Source organism: Myotis myotis, unplaced genomic scaffold (genome assembly GCF_014108235.1).
Source record: "Myotis myotis isolate mMyoMyo1 unplaced genomic scaffold, mMyoMyo1.p scaffold_m19_p_10, whole genome shotgun sequence".
Lineage (NCBI taxonomy): Eukaryota > Metazoa > Chordata > Mammalia > Chiroptera > Vespertilionidae > Myotis > Myotis myotis.
In genome coordinates this window covers 61,823,081-61,840,051 of record NW_023416314.1, presented here as the reverse complement: position 1 = coordinate 61,840,051, position 16,971 = coordinate 61,823,081, and the positions used below count along the sequence as shown (strand labels likewise).

General features: G+C 38.6%; 1 protein-coding gene across 1 annotated transcript in view; it reads left to right on the top strand.

Moving 5' to 3' along the window:
* Positions 1–16,971, top strand: part of LOC118663601 (doublecortin domain-containing protein 1-like) — a 73,820-nt gene that overhangs the window by 40,402 nt on the left and 16,447 nt on the right. Inside the window, exons 12-17 of the mRNA XM_036323398.1 lie at positions 1,418–1,621; positions 3,400–3,601; positions 5,873–6,025; positions 6,740–6,841; positions 12,310–12,446; positions 13,659–13,838. Coding sequence (XP_036179291.1) covers positions 1,418–1,621; positions 3,400–3,601; positions 5,873–6,025; positions 6,740–6,841; positions 12,310–12,446; positions 13,659–13,838 — 978 coding nt within the window. The remainder of the gene's footprint in view (positions 1–1,417; positions 1,622–3,399; positions 3,602–5,872; positions 6,026–6,739; positions 6,842–12,309; positions 12,447–13,658; positions 13,839–16,971) is intronic.

Below are 16,971 nucleotides of genomic sequence, written 5' to 3'. Positions count from 1 at the left end.
TTAATAGTTCGATACACTCTTTGAAGTTAATTGGGCACTTCTGCGGCTTTAATCATCTACTGACACCTTCCACTGCTCTCTGTGTTGCTTTTAGATGAGGAAATCACTGCGAATCTTCACTTAGTGGAGCAGCTTTTTTGCCTATATCCACGGGGTAAAGTCCTTTTTACAAGATGCAGCATTTCGGGGAGAATTTGATATGTCGTTGTCAATGACTCTTCAGGTTGGGGGCCTGAATTCACGCACCCATGTCTAATATTATTTATAGCTTATGGAGAGAAAAACCTCTGCCACTTTCCTGTGATCTTAATTTAAAATGGCACCATTTAAAAAAGCCTTTCTTTCAAGTTTAGACATGAGAAGAGCTAAGGGGAACTTAACCCGCTGTATAAAAAGGAGCCGTTCCTAAGAGGTGGGCAACCTTTGGGCCTGGTGTGCTCATCAAGGCTTGCTGCCCATTCCCAGACCTGATACACATTGTGGGGAGAGGATGAGAAGGGGATAGTAACAGTTACATACATATCAGCTGAAACAATAACTCTGAGGGAGAAAGGAAGTCAGTCCTCTGGGGAAGTCATTGGCCTCTGCTTGAGGGAGAGTGTTTAGGACAGTGGTCAGCAAACTCATTAGTCAACAGAGCCAAATATCAACAGTACAACGATTGAAATTTCTTTTGAGAGCCAAATATTTTAAACTATATAGGTAGGTACATTGTTATTAACTTAATTAGGGTACTCCTAAGGCTTAGGAAGAGCCACACTCAAGGGGCCAAAGAGCCGCATGTGGCTCGTGAGCCGCAGTTTGCCAACCACGGGTTAGGAGGTGGCAGTGAGCTGATTGGAAAGCCCGCCCAGTGTCCCATCATCTCAGACAGGGCTTTTCCCATGGGGCAGCATCCTGTACAGGGCTGGACAGGGAAAGGTGAAGTGTGGTGTTCATACCCTCGTTACCGTGTGGTGAAGGCCACGCTCATCCACTCCTCGTTCATCAGTACTGCCACCAGAGGAGGGCATCATCCTAACGCTAAAGATTAAGAGAACATGTGTACTGTGAGTGACCCCTTACTTCAGCCCCAAGCTCTCCCTGGCCCTGGCTTCCTTCCCCATCTGCTGTCATAAGAGAAGGAAAGTAGAAAACAGGAGGAGGCTAGGAACACAGCCAGAGCCCCAACCTCACCCAAGACTCAGCAGCAGGCTGGGAAGAGAATGAGTTCTGACCTGATATCCATCCCACCACAGCATCCAATACTGGTAGCATGTGGAGTGAGCATTTCAAAATGTAGATGCCACACATATGTACATGCACATATTTATCAAATTGAGAGACTAGAGTATACCGGAATGACAAAACTGTGAAGAAGAAGAAGAAAGCTTGAGTAGACCTATGGTTTTTTTTTTTTTTTTTTTTTTTAAATCAGGTTGACTTATCTTCTTATGAGGCTGAAAAAACTCTAAGTCATTATGAAGAACATCTATTATCTTTACGGATGAAGACCTGCACACAAGTTGTAGCTCCTATTGGTACGGCAGCTGCACTCCAGAAGCCGGTGAAAATAATTGCATACAAAAATGGAGATGGATATCGAAATGGGAAGTTAATTGTGGCTGAAACATTCCCCATAGTAAGTGGCTCTCACTTAACTGCTTCTTGCATCCTCGGAAGTAATGATAATGGTGATTCTTCTGACAAGAAAACAGCAGTGGAATTGAGTGATAAATGTCCCTGGCCAGTCTCACCAATTTATGCTGATAAGATCAAGATCTCTGTTTTCGTAAAGATTTTCTTTTTGATTGTATTTCTTAGGAAAATGAGAAAGCAGAAGATGGTTTTTAGATTGGGTCCAGAGCAATGATACATAAAAGCAAAGGGAAAACAAAGCTACCAGATTTTCTTCATTTTTGTGATAGACACAGCACCTTCTCTGCCTTCCTTCCCATTCCAACTTCAAGTTGTATGTCATCTGCATATTTTAGAAGATGCCACCTCCTTTATCACTGCAGAATCTGAGCACTTATTTGTTTATAAATAATTTGATTCATCTGATTTTCAAATCGAAGAAGCCGGGGTTGTGCTGACAGGGCCTGTGTGGTTCCTGTCTTAGCGGCTGTCCCCTGTAGTCAACAGAAAAGGAAGAGAACCCCAAAGGCTACACCCAGTTTTGTCCTATGTTTGGGGATGATCTTGTCAATACCCTTAATGACATAATTTACAAGTAATGTTATATATGACATAAAGTTATCCTGGAGACTTCCTTGCAAACACTCACACACACACACCCTTGTTAACTCACCTCTTTGGTTGAATACAAATAGAATTTTTAAACTAAGGTATTGTTGTTCAATGAAATAAGCCAAGTACAAAAGTTAGAAACTCCAGGATTCATCCTGGGACCCACAGCTGGCTTTTGTGATCTTTGGCAAAAATTATTCTTTTAGCCTGTTTTCCCATCTGCAAAGTGGAAGTAATAATATGCGTCAGCTTTTGGTTTAAAAGTCATCTACTCATGTATTTTAAACAGTTTATCAAGATGACTATAGCAATATCAGACCTTATAAAGCAACAAAATTGAAAGTGGATTTTTAGGTTAAACATTTTTTAAGGAAATACTCTAAGGAAACACATCAGCTACCGTTTTAAATTTTTGGAGCTATGACTTTTCACAGCTAAACTGGACTCATGCTGTATGAAATTAAGTAGAACAACCTAATATCAAAAAGTGTTTCTAATCAAAGATCAAATAGGCAGTTATTCAGCTTTCTATTTTCTCAAATTAAAGGATTTTCTTCGATTTCTAAGATAACAAGCTCTTCATGATCATTCCCAGTTCTGTCACTGTTTCCTCTCAGTTCCTTATGTAACTGGACAAACAATGGGTCCGTGCTGCTTGTCACTACTTTAGCCAATTAAGCAGAGACAGGGTGAATCATTACGAGCATTTATTCCAATACTGCCAGCAGTATGGGAGAGCAGCAGGTCATCCACAAAAATCTGCTCTGCACCCCACCATAAGCCAGCTGCTTATATTGGGTAAAGGGACAAAAATTAAATGGGGAAATAGCCAAAAGGTATGCCAAATGGGCAGTTAACAGATAAGAAGGCTGGAGATTTGCAAAGGCCCACAGGTATGCAAAAGGGCTGGGGTCTTCAAAGAGCTGGTGATTCTGGTGATTCTGGTTTCTGCAATGAATTTGTTAATCTTTCCATGATATTAGGCAGCTCCAAATGGGGAAGATGGGCTGCATTTCCAGGTGTGTAACTGCCAGCCAGGTTAGAATGTGCCTTCTTTAATCAGGACAAAACAATCATAGTTAACAAAGCATGATTAATATTTCTAACATTTCTAGCTGGTTCTCCAACATTCTATTTCTACCCCCATCACTTACAGTCCATGTTATCTAGCTTCTTACAGAATGCACGGAACAGCTTGGTCTTGCCCGAGCAGCCTCCAAAGTATATACTAAAGATGGAACCACAATCCTTTCCCTGCGTGAACTGGTTTTATGGGCTCTAGATAAATCATTTATCCACAGAGACCCTGAGGAACAAAAGAAAGAGGCAGCCCCCATTGGAACAAAGGAGACAACTATTAAACGTATGGTTGGTTACATTCTACAAGGCTGAGCTGATTCTGCTATGTTTGGTCAGAAAAAAAGTAAATGTTGATTCTTTCACTCTATCACTAAAACAATAAATAAATTGCCTAGAATTTATAAAATGTGTTTGACAGCTTAGCTACTTTATGCAACTTCAGCAGCTTTTGTTCTTAAATTCAGAACCCAAACCAATTGGAGACCACTTGAGAGAGTGGGGCTGGATCAATGCAAATTTCTTCCTAAGATTTGAAGCAAAGGTGTCCTTACCTTCTGCCTTCCAAGTTCCTTTGCTTGCCCCTGCCCATCTCCACTGCTCCTATAAACTCTCAGAAGGTCCAGAAAATGTGCCTCTATTGCAGCTCCTAGCGTATCTGTATATATAAAAGCCTAAGTGACCTTTAGGACCAGACCACTGGACAACCGGATGACTGGATGACTGGCCAGTAGCTATGACGCGCACTAACCACCAGGGGGAAGATGCTCAATGCAGGAGCTTCCCCCTGGTGGTCAGTGCACTCCCACAGCCAACCTCCCATGGCCAGCCAACCTCCTGCGGTCCCTCCCCCTGCCGGCCAGCCCCAATCGGCCCCAATTCCTGGCCCTGATTGGCCCGATCGGGACTGGGCAAGATGGACCCCGATCAGCCCCAACCACAGGCCAGATAGAGGGATGCCACCCATGCACAAATTCATGCACTGGGCCTCTAGTTGATTATAATTATCTGTTTACATCTTTGTAATCATGGCTTGGTCTTTCTGGTGACCAGCTCCATCTGGGAGCCCACCAAGAGTCATCTCAGAGCAAAAGACACTGCCATCACCCAGGAAATTCCAAAGGACTTAGGAGCTGTGCCAGGAACCTGGGTCAAAGACTAAACATTAGAACAGAAGATGCCCCTAGTGCTTTTATCACTTAGAAAATCAGAAGAATTTCAGGAGCTGTGTGCCAGGAACCAAGGATAGAGACCAATATACTACTATATAGTTTCTATTATTTCACAATGATATGGTTTTGTTTTCTAATGAGTTAATGCTTAGCTGATCACTAAAGTGTATAGTTCCGCCTTTTTTAGCATATGGAATATTTGATTTCCATGTTCTGGAAGATTATACTCTCACTCTTTTTATTTAAAACCTGTTTTTCATGCAGGACTAACAAAAAGGCATGGCCATCCCTTCCCCTTTGTATTCTAAAGGTTATCCTTGAATCAGGCAGGCCCATTAGCAGCTGCCCCCCTGAGTTGAATTGTGGTTTGGTGTTATGCCATCAGTTTGAATTTAAGAACTTGAGAGAAATAGGCATCTATCAGAAACTCAGCATCATGCTTACAATAGAGGCAGTGGTTAAAGGCATAGGCTCTGGGGGCAGATGGCCTAGATTCTAATCCTGTCTCTGCCCCCACCTAGTTATGTGACTAAATCTCAGTAACCTTTTCTGTAAAATAGGCAGGAACCTACCTCAGAGCATCATTTTGAAAATTACATGAGAAGATGTATGTAGATGTCTTAGTAAAATGCCCAGCACATATTAGATTCTCAATCTATGTTAATTTCTATTGTAGGATATTGTTTGCTATATCACAAGTAACTTCTGTATTAAAAACCATGGAATTGCTTCGCTCAGACCTCAGGACCAGGAGATGTATATCTTCTGAAGAATTTCTTTCTTTTTGTGGGCTTTGCAAATCTTGAAATTGTGTTTTCCATTTTGCTTTGACCACTAGGATGCTCAGAGCCTAAATTGTGCTTTACCTCTAGCAAATAAAACAGTGTGTATTCATGTACATTTAATAATAAAAATATTGGAATTTTTTGGATGCTTGCCCAATTAAATAGACCAAACACTATTCTATGTACTTTCCTTTTTTTTTTCTTTTAATCTTTCCAACAGCAAAGTGAGATAGACATTATTATTTGTTTATAAGATGAGGACACTACAGCAATTATCTCTGGCTCTAATCGATTCCTATACTCCTTTCCCCCCTTCCTTGGTTTTTCAATCTCTTTGTGTTATCCCTTTTCAGAGTAAATGTGTTGGTAAGCCACCTCAAATTCCCTTCAGAAGTAGGAATCAAAATGCATAGCTATAATCAGATTAGTATAAATTATTTGGCTTCTGTGAAGTTCTGATCAAATTTATATATTAGCATCAGTTTTGGTATTGCCCACTTGAATCAAGTCATTAATGAAAAATGAAATATTTTGAATAAACAAATTAATTTAGTAAGCAGATTTACTCATTATTCATTGAACAATGGTAAAATGTCATTTGTTTCCCAGAAAACCCAAGACTGAAAGTGAAAAACAAGTTATTTCCAACATCTGTGACATCCGATGGTTTGGATGGTATAGATGAGTCTTTGTTCACCCTCCTTCACAGAAGCCCCATTGCCATCTGGGTATCTTGTGGGGAACCATTTTTCTCTCCCAATGGTAAGGGGTTTTTTTTTGTTTTTGCTTTCTTCCAAGTAAGTGCATGAAGGAAAGGATAAATAAATTTATAAGAAAATGAATTAAATGTGTATAATGTCAGCATAACATCAAATTTATGCAAAGAACAGGGATCTATCAATTAACATGTGCACAAGGATAGCTATATTCCTATATTTGCACAATTGCCTGTTTTTTCTTAATGGAATGGAGTATGCTGCATGGAAAAATGTCTAATTTAGTTGATAAAGAGATCCTTGGTCTGTGAAGACTGAGAATAATGGTGTACATTAGAAAATAACAAATGAGTTTAATTCACACTGAAGACGACCTGTCTGCACATTTTCATTTTTAAGAATTGCACCCTTTAGGCAGTAGGTGGATGTTTAAAAAATGAGTGGTTCCAAGCCAGGCTTTCATCACCTCCAAATAGTTTGTGGAAGTGGAAAATGAAATATGGCTATTGCATATGGTAAATCTATATAATAAAACAGCACTGTTCTTCTCTTTCTCCCCCTGCATTCCATAAAGAAATGCCTTAAGCCCTGTCATCTTTCAAATGAGGTTTCTTTTAATGACCCTTACCTTTTAATTACTTCTTTCTAATTGAATCTATTTCTTGGAGCAGAAAGTTCTTTATAAATTATTGGCTTGCATGATAAATTACTGTTGGTAAAAGAATGCAAAATAAAATATCTTGTATTTTTATTACTCTAGCTTTGCAGAAAGCAAAAAAATTAGAAAAACAGAACTGGCAAAAAAAGGACAAAATTTTGGCTGACTTAGACACCATGAAACACAAAATGAGACAGTTAAAAGGTCAGTATGAATTAAATCAAGTATCATCATGTTTAATTCTAAATAGTCTTTTTACCATTAGATACCAGATGTTTAACTGAGTTATATATGTATACATATAGTGTTACCAAAGTCACTTGAGCTAGTCTAAAACCTATTAATATATATTTTCAGTACTGATTACATATTTTTAAATTTTATATTAAAATAAATATCACATGATTTATATATACATTTAAAAATTTAGGCAGTTGTCTGGATCATATAAACACCCTATTGTTGTGAAACAATTCCTGCACTGACATTTTATGGGCTTAGGAATTAATCTTTCAACAAAAGTTGCTGTCATTCCTTAGGTGTTGCTTTGGAAGAAGTTTTTAAATAATGTAAGGAAGGAAGTACTAAATTCTTCAAAGATCATTGTCAGTATCTCAGAACAGCTCCCTCTTGTCATGCAGCCTAAGATATGCTATCCATAGACAAAGTGATCAATTCGCAATTGATCTTCCATGTTTTTGTCACAGAATTTTAGATTCTTGACCCAGCACTTCAGATACCAAATGGTTCTTTGGGGAGAAACAGTGCATTATGGGGTTTAGTCTGGGAAGGAAAACATTTCAGGCTCTGTAACTGCCATAGCAGGATTTCAACTCCTGAGTATGCACACTGTCTGGTGTTAAAAGCATGTGAATCTTATTTCAATCAACAACACAACTAGTCCTAAGTGCACTAAACAGAACTCTGCATTCAATGATTATTATTCCATTCTTATGAAAAGAATTGTTGTGTCTAAGTGAAAAGAATCTATTACTTCTGCTAGACATTTTCACTTGAATGTCCCATGGGTATGTCCAAAACTAAAGTTATCATATCACCCCCACACCAGTGCCTCCTTCATCATTTTTTTTTTTTAACAGTGGACACTCCCACCATCCACCCAGGTGTTTCATCTCAGAAATCTGGGAGTCATTCTAGGCATCTCTCTCTCTCACTTTCTCCAAGCGAATATCAGTAAGCCTTGTTGCTTTGAAGCTATTAAGTTTATCTCAAATGAATTCTAACAGTCTGAATTCCCACTATCATTACCCAAGTTAAAGCTACTGTGACCTATTCTTTGGATTACTAGAACATTTTCTAACTGGTCTCCTGCCTCCAGTATTTATTATTATTATTATTATTATTATTATTATTATTGATTCTGAAGAGGAAGAAAGAGATAGAAATATCAATGATGAGAGAGAATCATTGATCAGCTGCCTCCTGCACACCCTACTGGGGATCAGGCCCCTAGCCCAGGTATGTGCCCTGGCTGGGAATCAAACCATGACCTCCTGAATGACTTCAGCGGTTCATTCAACCACTGAGTCACACTAGCTGGACCCTGCCTCCAGTTTTGACAGTAGTGTCCATTCTACGCATTATGATAATATTCTTGAGCTAGAGTGATCATGCAAAAATGCAAAGGTGTCATGGTCGTCAGGCATAAAACTTCCCATTTCAAAGCTCCCATTATGTTAGGACAAAGTTGAAACTTTTTAATGGGGCCCTTCATGGTCTTGTTCTCTGCAAACTACTCTCTTTCCTTGACAATTCCGCTCCACCCCACCAATTTGGGCTTTTTTTTTTTTTTCTTTTTTCTTTTTTCATTTCCCAGTCGTACCATGTGTTTTCTTTTGACTCTGAGCTTTTTGCACAATTCAGTCCCCTTTGCCTCAAACTTTTTTCTCTCCTGTCCCCTTGGTTTGCTCCTACTCATTCTATACTTTTCAGCTCACTTGTTATTTCTTTCCAAATTAGGGGTAATGTGGTTTACCATACTCTGAACTTCTCCTCTGACAGTCCATATCACATTAATATAATTGCCTGGTCATGTAACATGTGACTGTACCTTCTCTCTTATATTATAAATTATATACATTTCTTATTTGTTCTCTGAATAGTTTTAGAAATATTGAATGAAAGAATGAATGGAACTTCAACCATCCCCTCCAGCAAGTTTTTTCAGCTCTATTCCTGTTCCAGATCAAATCAATACCAAGCAGCATACTGAAAATAGCACCTGGCAGAACTGCCTTGACTGAATTTTAACTTTATATCAAGTCTTCAGCTCTTATTATAATTAAGATAATTCAGCTCTGATTGTAAATAATTTAACATTTATTATTATTATAAGTATTAAAAAGGCATTTAAAATTCAGATGCCATCATTTATAATATCACTGTTGAAGAATATATTTGGTCAGATGATGTCCATTGTGGAAAAACCTACTGATATGGTTTCTCTTAGAATTTAGTGCTAAGATAAATCTTGGCTCTTTTTACAAACTATGTTTCTACTATTAAATGTAAATTCAATACATACTTATAAAATACCTACTCTGAAGAAGGTCTTTTCTAGTTTGGGGATGATGAGGATAAATAAGAATAGATCTAAGTCCAGTTAACTGCAGTCCCTGTTGGATTGTGAGCTTCTTGAGGATTGGATGAAAAAGGAGGTATTGGAGTTATAAAGAGTGGCTGAATCAATTCTTTCCTATTATGGTAGCCATTGGTAAATGCAGCAGGTGTCTATTGAGCATATACTATGAACAAAGAACTACGCTAAGTTGATTTTACATTTCATTTGTAATATTAGTTGCAGTTGCTAATATTAGTTATAATACTAATAATAACTTATTAGAGCTTTTATGATTAAGTAACAAATGTCAACTATTTACACCATGTTTAGCACATAATAAATACTCAGTAAATATTAGGATAGGAGTTCCTGAAGAAAGCAGCCCATGCTCCCACCTGGCGTCTTAAACACTGATAAGTAAAAGTAAAGAATGGCAAAGTATCATCTTTGTTATGTATAAAGGTAACACTAGAACCTTTTATTTAGTGTGATAACTAAATGGAGCTGCTAAATAAAACCCCAAATAAGGTGGACTTATCCTCTCGGGCACAGATGATGCTGAAATAGGGATGGCCTCCCCATTAGGGAGGGGTATGAGAAAGGCTGTCCAGGTTTTATAGTCTGAAATTTGGTTTAAGATTTATAGTCTGAAAATAGCAAAGCACTCATGTTCTCTAGCTTACCCCATTAATAGTTGGCTATTATCATTACTTTCCCTTGATCTCATGTGAAATAAAATAGGATATATAGAAAATGGTAATAAGAAAATAAAAATAATGTATTCAATACATTTTTGCTTGGTTTCAATATTCTTCCTACATAAATAATAGTTTGTTATGAAAACCATTCCCCAAACCAAAACCTTTTGTGATAACATTATGTCTCTTTATGATAATTACTAGAGGCCCAGTGCATGAAAATTAATGCACTGGAGAGGGGGGCAGTCCCTCAGCCCAGCCTGCTCCCTCTCACAGTCTGGGAGCCCTCAGGGGCAGGAGGTGACCCAACGATCAGGGGAAGGTGACAGCCCCATCATAACTCTGCTGCTGCCACTGCCGACAGCGCAAGCCTCGGCCAGCCCTGGTTACCTGAGCCTTGGGCAGCCGCCATTCAAGGCTTGCCTGTGCCTCGGGCCCACCCTGAGTGGCTGGGCAGCCACCATCCAAGGCTTGCTTGTGCCTTGGGCCATCCCTGGGCGGCTGAGGGGCTGAAACAGGTCCCGCTGCACCGTGTGCCTGCCACATGATCCCCCACCTCCCCAGCAGGGCTGAAAGGACTGGGGGACTCTGGCGGGGCTGAGGGGACTGAGCGCCACCATCTTGTGGCTATGGGCACCTCCATCTTTGTGACGGTGTGATGGCCAATTTGCATATTCCCTCTTTATTAGATAGGATAATGAAAGTATATTCATGCTTAATTTTCTTAAGAGCATTAGAAGCACATTGACAAAAAACAAATAATGCATAATGGTTTTTGTTCTTTCCTATGTTCAAATCCTGGCTCTCAACAGTGCAAGTGATAAACTATTGCTGAACTCTCATTAACTGAGCAAAATTCTAGCGTTCAAAATGCATTATACTAGTAAATAAAATATTTATGGAAATATTATTCATAAGAATTTATGTCATAAATTAATGTTTTCTGTACATTATGAATAGAGTTGTCTTAAAACTATGGTTAGTGCATTAATTTCTGTTATGTATATTTCTGCTACCATTGTGTCTTCTTCAAAGCATGTTGTATAATGATACTGCCAGTGTAACTCATTGGCTGACTGATTCAGTTATGTTTTCTCCGCATTTATAAATTGCATAAGAATGCTATGTATATAGGGTTTTGGTTTCTATGAAAAGTCATTGCTGCCACTTATTTTTATTATTGGATCTATTTCTACAAACTTGAACTACAAGAGCACAAATGCTTTATTCTCCACAAGTTCTGAATTATTTTCAATGAGTTTTCTTCATAGTCATATTCTGAAAAGAGTTGCTAAAGAGTCTTTTGGCAACATAATTAGTACTTAACTTCATTTTAGAATTTTTATTATTATATCCACCTAAGTGTTACTATCTCAAAGAAACCTTCCCTGAGACCTCAGACTAGGTTAGCGACTCCTGCTACATGGCTTTATAGGCCGTGTACTTCCCTGGTGCAGCACAGTCACAATCAGTTATTGTTCTAATCATCTCCTTGACATCTGCCTTTCCCACCAAAGTGTAAGCCTTTGAGGCAATGACCTGATCTTGAACATATTTTTATTTACATTATCCAGCACAATGTCTGACCCATAGCTGCTATTCAACTTGGTTTCTGGAAGGAGCATACGAGAAAAGCATTATTTTTACTTAAGTTTAGAGATCAGCATGACACTCAGTGCTGAGTATCTCTTCAGCACACAAAAAATTCATAAGTATGACTTTTAAGCTCCTTTAATAACGATTTTAAGTACTCTAGTTGAAAGGATGCATAAATTCACATCGCCACACTTATTAAATCATGCCTGTGATTCTTTGGAATGCAGTATTCCAATAAATATTTTCTCTTACCACAGTTTCTTAACAGCCTAAGGGGCACAGCAGAGGTGTCAGAAACTAATTGTGCTCACAAGGTATTATTAGATAGAAAAAAAGGCCTCCTGTCTCTTGGGTTAATATTATTTTAGAAATACTTAATCCCCAGGCTGCTAAGCTAATTGTGGGAGAAAGGCTTATTATTAGTGACGAGAACAAAACATATGTTGCATGACTGGAAGAGATGATGGGCTATATAGGTCATGGATTCTATTTGACTAAATTACTGCTGAACCATTGCGTTGATGAGAGGCTGGGGCCAGTGTGGAAGTCAGGATGTTACCTCTTCTTTCCATCTGTGCAGTGAGAATGCATATCCTGGCTATTTGAAACCTCAAGCTCCCATATGAAGAGGCATTGTTAGATATGATTACCTTAGGCATCTTAGCTTTTCTGATATATTTAGTGTTTTAGCCTATGCTCCCAAGTGGAATGATTTATGCATAGAAAGCCAAACCAATTTATTTGAAATCTGAAAGCTCATCATCAGAAACAACATTTCTAGAGACTTCTTTCCCCAGGGCGGCGAGTAGCAGCATGTCAGCCAGCCACCATGGTTCCCAACCAAAGCCCTGTGCAGCCGGTGGTGGTGGAAGGAGGCTGGACCGAACAGACACAAGAGGAAATTAAACTCATGGAATGTATAAGACATACAGAGGTATGTTCTTTAGGACTCAAGACATTAAAGACTCTGCCTCTATTATACGCTTTCAAAAGTACAGTATTGAATTTTAAAATTATGCCCATTAATATGTTCTCAGCATCTGGTCAGTTATGACCATGTAGGCATATGCCAAGCCTTGAGTTGGCATTTGGAGAGCAGCTCTCTAAAAGACATCCAGCTCATAGGGAAGTCTGTTTTGTTTGAATGGAGACCAGAAATTATGACCTTAGCCAAGAAGAAAAAAAGGCCCAGTGGATATGTACAAAAGTGATTATAATAAGTGTATTCAAGTTGGACCTTATGGCTTCATTGCTCATCACTCCTAAGGGTATGTCTCAATGTGTAAAAAGAGCAAGGAGCAAAATACTAATTGCTATGGAAACATTCAGAAATGAGGAATTCAAAAAGCTGTTTCAACCCAATTGCTTAATTAGTCAGGATTGCTAGACATGAAAAAGGCGAGAAGAGAAAGGTCAGCTATTGAGAGAGGATTGGGGATAGAGATCTGGGAAAACTTTTTGCTTTGTGATGTTTTCATTAAAATGATATGTTCTTATTTAATAAGTTTCTCCAATCGTGATGTGTGTTCAGTCTACATTGTGGGTGTGTGCCCAAGTCAAGCTTACTAGAAAAAAGAAATTGACATTGCTAGAAATAGGACTTGTTGCCAAATGAACAAGGATAAATCACTGACCAGGGAATGAATGCAAAGCACTGAACTAGGACATGCTTGGAGTGGGATGAAAAGCTGCCTGGCTGGGGTCTGGCAAAGTGTAAGGGTGGCTGCTGTGTTTGCAAAGACGGAGATTAGGGACTCAACAACAGTCCCGCACATTCCCTTAAGCGTTTCTTGGTTAAAGGAAACGCTGTTGTAACTCTAATCAAAAACTCATCTATTAGATGCAGAGAAATTTCTCAGTAGGAGAAATACCATGCAGAAGTCCAAAAACACATCTCTATTCATTACTTGAAATTATAAATGAAAATGAAGTGCTTTGCCAAAATGAGTACCTAGTTATTATCACTGCAATGATTATTATTGTCTTAAGTGATTCGTTGAAGCAAGGGAAATTTACAAAAGACTCAGAGACAGGAGAGAGTAATGCACTTCCTAAAATTTTGCACGTAAACAATCATAAGATTCCTGTCTTTTGTCATGTTCTTCACACACACTAAACATGGCATTCTCTGGGCTTTCCTTGACAGGCACACCTTTCTGAAATCCAAGAACGGCAATCTAAGAGAAATTCTCCAACTGCAACTAAACACACAGCACTCAAGCAGAGCAGCCTGTATAAGCAACCCAACACAAAACGGGTCTGGGTTTATCTAAATGGATGCAGACCCGACAATGGCACTTATGCCTGGGGCAAAAGCATTTCAGAGGTAAACCTGGTGTGAAAAGAGAAGGTTCGAATCCCAGTTCTGACATTTCTAGATTGTGGGGTCAGACAAATTACATCTCTAAACCTCATTTTCTCAACTGTAAAATGGGAATAATACTTTCTTCACTGGATTGATATGATGATTTAATGGGCTTATACTAGTGAAAATGTGGGATCCAGTGCCGTCCGATGTATGTGTGACTCAGAATAGGACACTTGGCCAACAAGAACAGTGACAATTAAACCCACTGCAGCTCAAGAGTAAAATCTAAACTTTGGAATAATTTAAAATAGTTTTCCTGTTCTGTTTCAAACCCAGTTTACAAAAGAATGATTTTTTTTCCCCACAGGATTGTCAGGTATTATTCTGTAGGGAAAGCAATAGTATTCACTAGAGAAAAATTATCATAGTTTTCCTACCCAGAGTCCTGGAACTGCAGCCAGCTTTTCACTTAGCAAAGGTAAAATATTGACTAAGAAAATGATGAAAAGCAGTTTATTTATTGTTTGCAATATCAAGGATATAATTCTTAAGTTTGACATTTTGTCTTAGTCTTTAAAAACTTTAGGCACATAAATGGATTTTGGTAGACTTTTTAAAAGTATTAACTGTTTCAGTGACATCTCAAAAAGTTGTTTGGTTTTTTAATTTTGTGAAATGTTTTTATAAATTGTGGGGGGACAAGAGAAAGTCTCATAAAGGTGAGATATTGGTAGGGGTGGAGGGAAAACACACTGGTGCAATAGACTGGCCTGGAGGAGTTCAAGTAGGTTGCCAAGGGCACCTGGAGTAGTAGGCGCATCTCCGTTTCGCATCTCTGAAGTGTTCTGCCCCTGAAAGTGGTCTAGACTCAGAGTGTCCCAGAGACCATTCCAGTTCGACAGGGACTTTGAATAAGATCTCGGAAGCAATCACATCTCAGAAGGGGACAACCAATTTGCTATACTTGAGAAAGGAGATTAAAAAAAAAAAAAAGTAAGGACACTTCATATACGTAGGGGGGAAAAGAAAATGGATTTTAAAAAGAGAATGAAAACTTTTTCAGGAGAGAACATTCTAGAATAGGCTCTATAACAAAGCTGAAATGTTTCTTCCGTGTTGATTTCAATGAAAATCTCAATTTGTATTGTAATTGCTAAGTCTTAAAATGCACCAATGAATTGCAACTAGAACTGATACATTAGTGAGGGAAAATGAAATGATAAATAAACAGACCAAGGGTAGAAAAGGGACCATAGGATTAAAGATAGCCTATCAGACTCAGGAAGGCAAAAACTTATAATAACTTCTACATAAATATCATATATATGGTGGAGGAATGACTTTTTGGCTTGTGACTCTTATGTAGCATATAAAATTCACTTCATAAATATTATTCCATGATCATGCAATTTTTTATGAACTTTGTACATGAAGGGCTAGATGCTGTAAGGTATTATTCTAACTTATGAATGTGAAAAGATTTTGAAAACTTTATAATGCAGTATAATTCACAGGTTAATTCAATAGTGGTGGCAGCAGTATGAGGAATAAAATAACACATGTCTATGCTCACATTAAATTAATATTTCGAGTTGGCAAAGCATTGAAAATGTATCAAGATTTACTTGGGTGTGTAGAGAAACAGGCACTCCTATTGACAGAAGTACAACTTTTGGAGGACAACATGGCCATGCATAAGAAAACTAGAGGCCTGATGCATGAAAATTCGTGCAAGAGTAGGTCTTCCTTCCCCCAGCTGCTGGAACCAGCTTCCCTTAGGTACCCGGGACCCAGGCTTCCCTCCTCCAGCTGCTAGCAGGCACCCAGAACCCTAGCCCTAACCAGTTTGGCTTAGTGGATAGAGCGTCGGCCTGCGGACTGAAGGGTCCCAGGTTCGATTCCAGTCAAGGGCATGTACCTTGGTTGCGGGCACATACCCAGTGGGGAGTGTGCAGGAGGCAGCTGATCAATGTTTCTCTTTCATAGATGTTTCTAACTCTCTATCCCTCTCCCTTCCTCTCTGTGAAAAATCAATAAAATATATATTTAAAAAAAAAAAAAAGAACCCTGGCTGGCTTCCCTCGGGCCCCAGCTTCATCAGGAAGGATGTCCAGAAGACATCTGGTCTAATTAGCATATCACCCTTTTATTATTATAGAAGTACTTCTGAACTTTATCCCAAGAATATTTTCACAAATTTATGCAAGGGTTGTTTAGTAAGAATATATTTCACAGTTATTTATAATACAGATGGATTCAAAAATAATTTAAACACTCATAAACAGAGAGTTGGTTAAATGAATTATAGTACATAGGATCGAATATTATAACTAAAAATCAACTTTAGAAAAAATAATGACAATAAACATGTTTAAGATATGCTAAGTGAAAGAAGCAAAATCTACAGCATGTGGAGTTGAATTCTATATACATACATGAATACCTCTAGAAAAACAGACTGGGAGGATTTTATTTTGAGGAGTATTTCCTGGATGGTCTTATTATTGGTGACCTAATAAAGTTGGTATTATTTTCTTGTGTGTTTTTCTATGTGTTCCATATTTTGTTGTGATGAACATAGATTGTCTTTGTGAGAGAAATATGTTTGCTAATGGAGCTAGCATTCTTTTTGGAGAAGTACTAACAGCAGGTGACATGGTCAATCAGTAGTGCAAGTAGGGGTTCAATAGTTCAGAGAAAGGAACACTGCCCATCTGGGATGAAGGAGAGGCTCCGAGAGGAATTATCGACACTGTTGATGGAACTTGAGAAATGGGCAAGATTCAGTATCTTAGGCAGAAAAAGTAGTAACAAGGATGAGAGGTACCACACACAAAGATATGGGTGTTAGAATGCATAAATCATATTAGATAGATGGTCCTTAAACTGACATGTAGGGAGAGATACATACAACTGGAGAGATTGTTTAAAAGCATACGGTGGATCCCACATACTATCTGTATTAGTCTACTTGGATTGCCATAACAAAATACTACCACAGATGGGAGTGGGAGGAATTAAACAGAAATTTATTTCTCAGGGCTCTGGAGGCTGAGAAGTCTGAGATCAGGCTGGCAACAGGGTTGGATTATGACAAGGCCTCTCTTTCTGGCTTGCAAACAACCACCTTCTCCCTGCTGTGTGTCCTCAC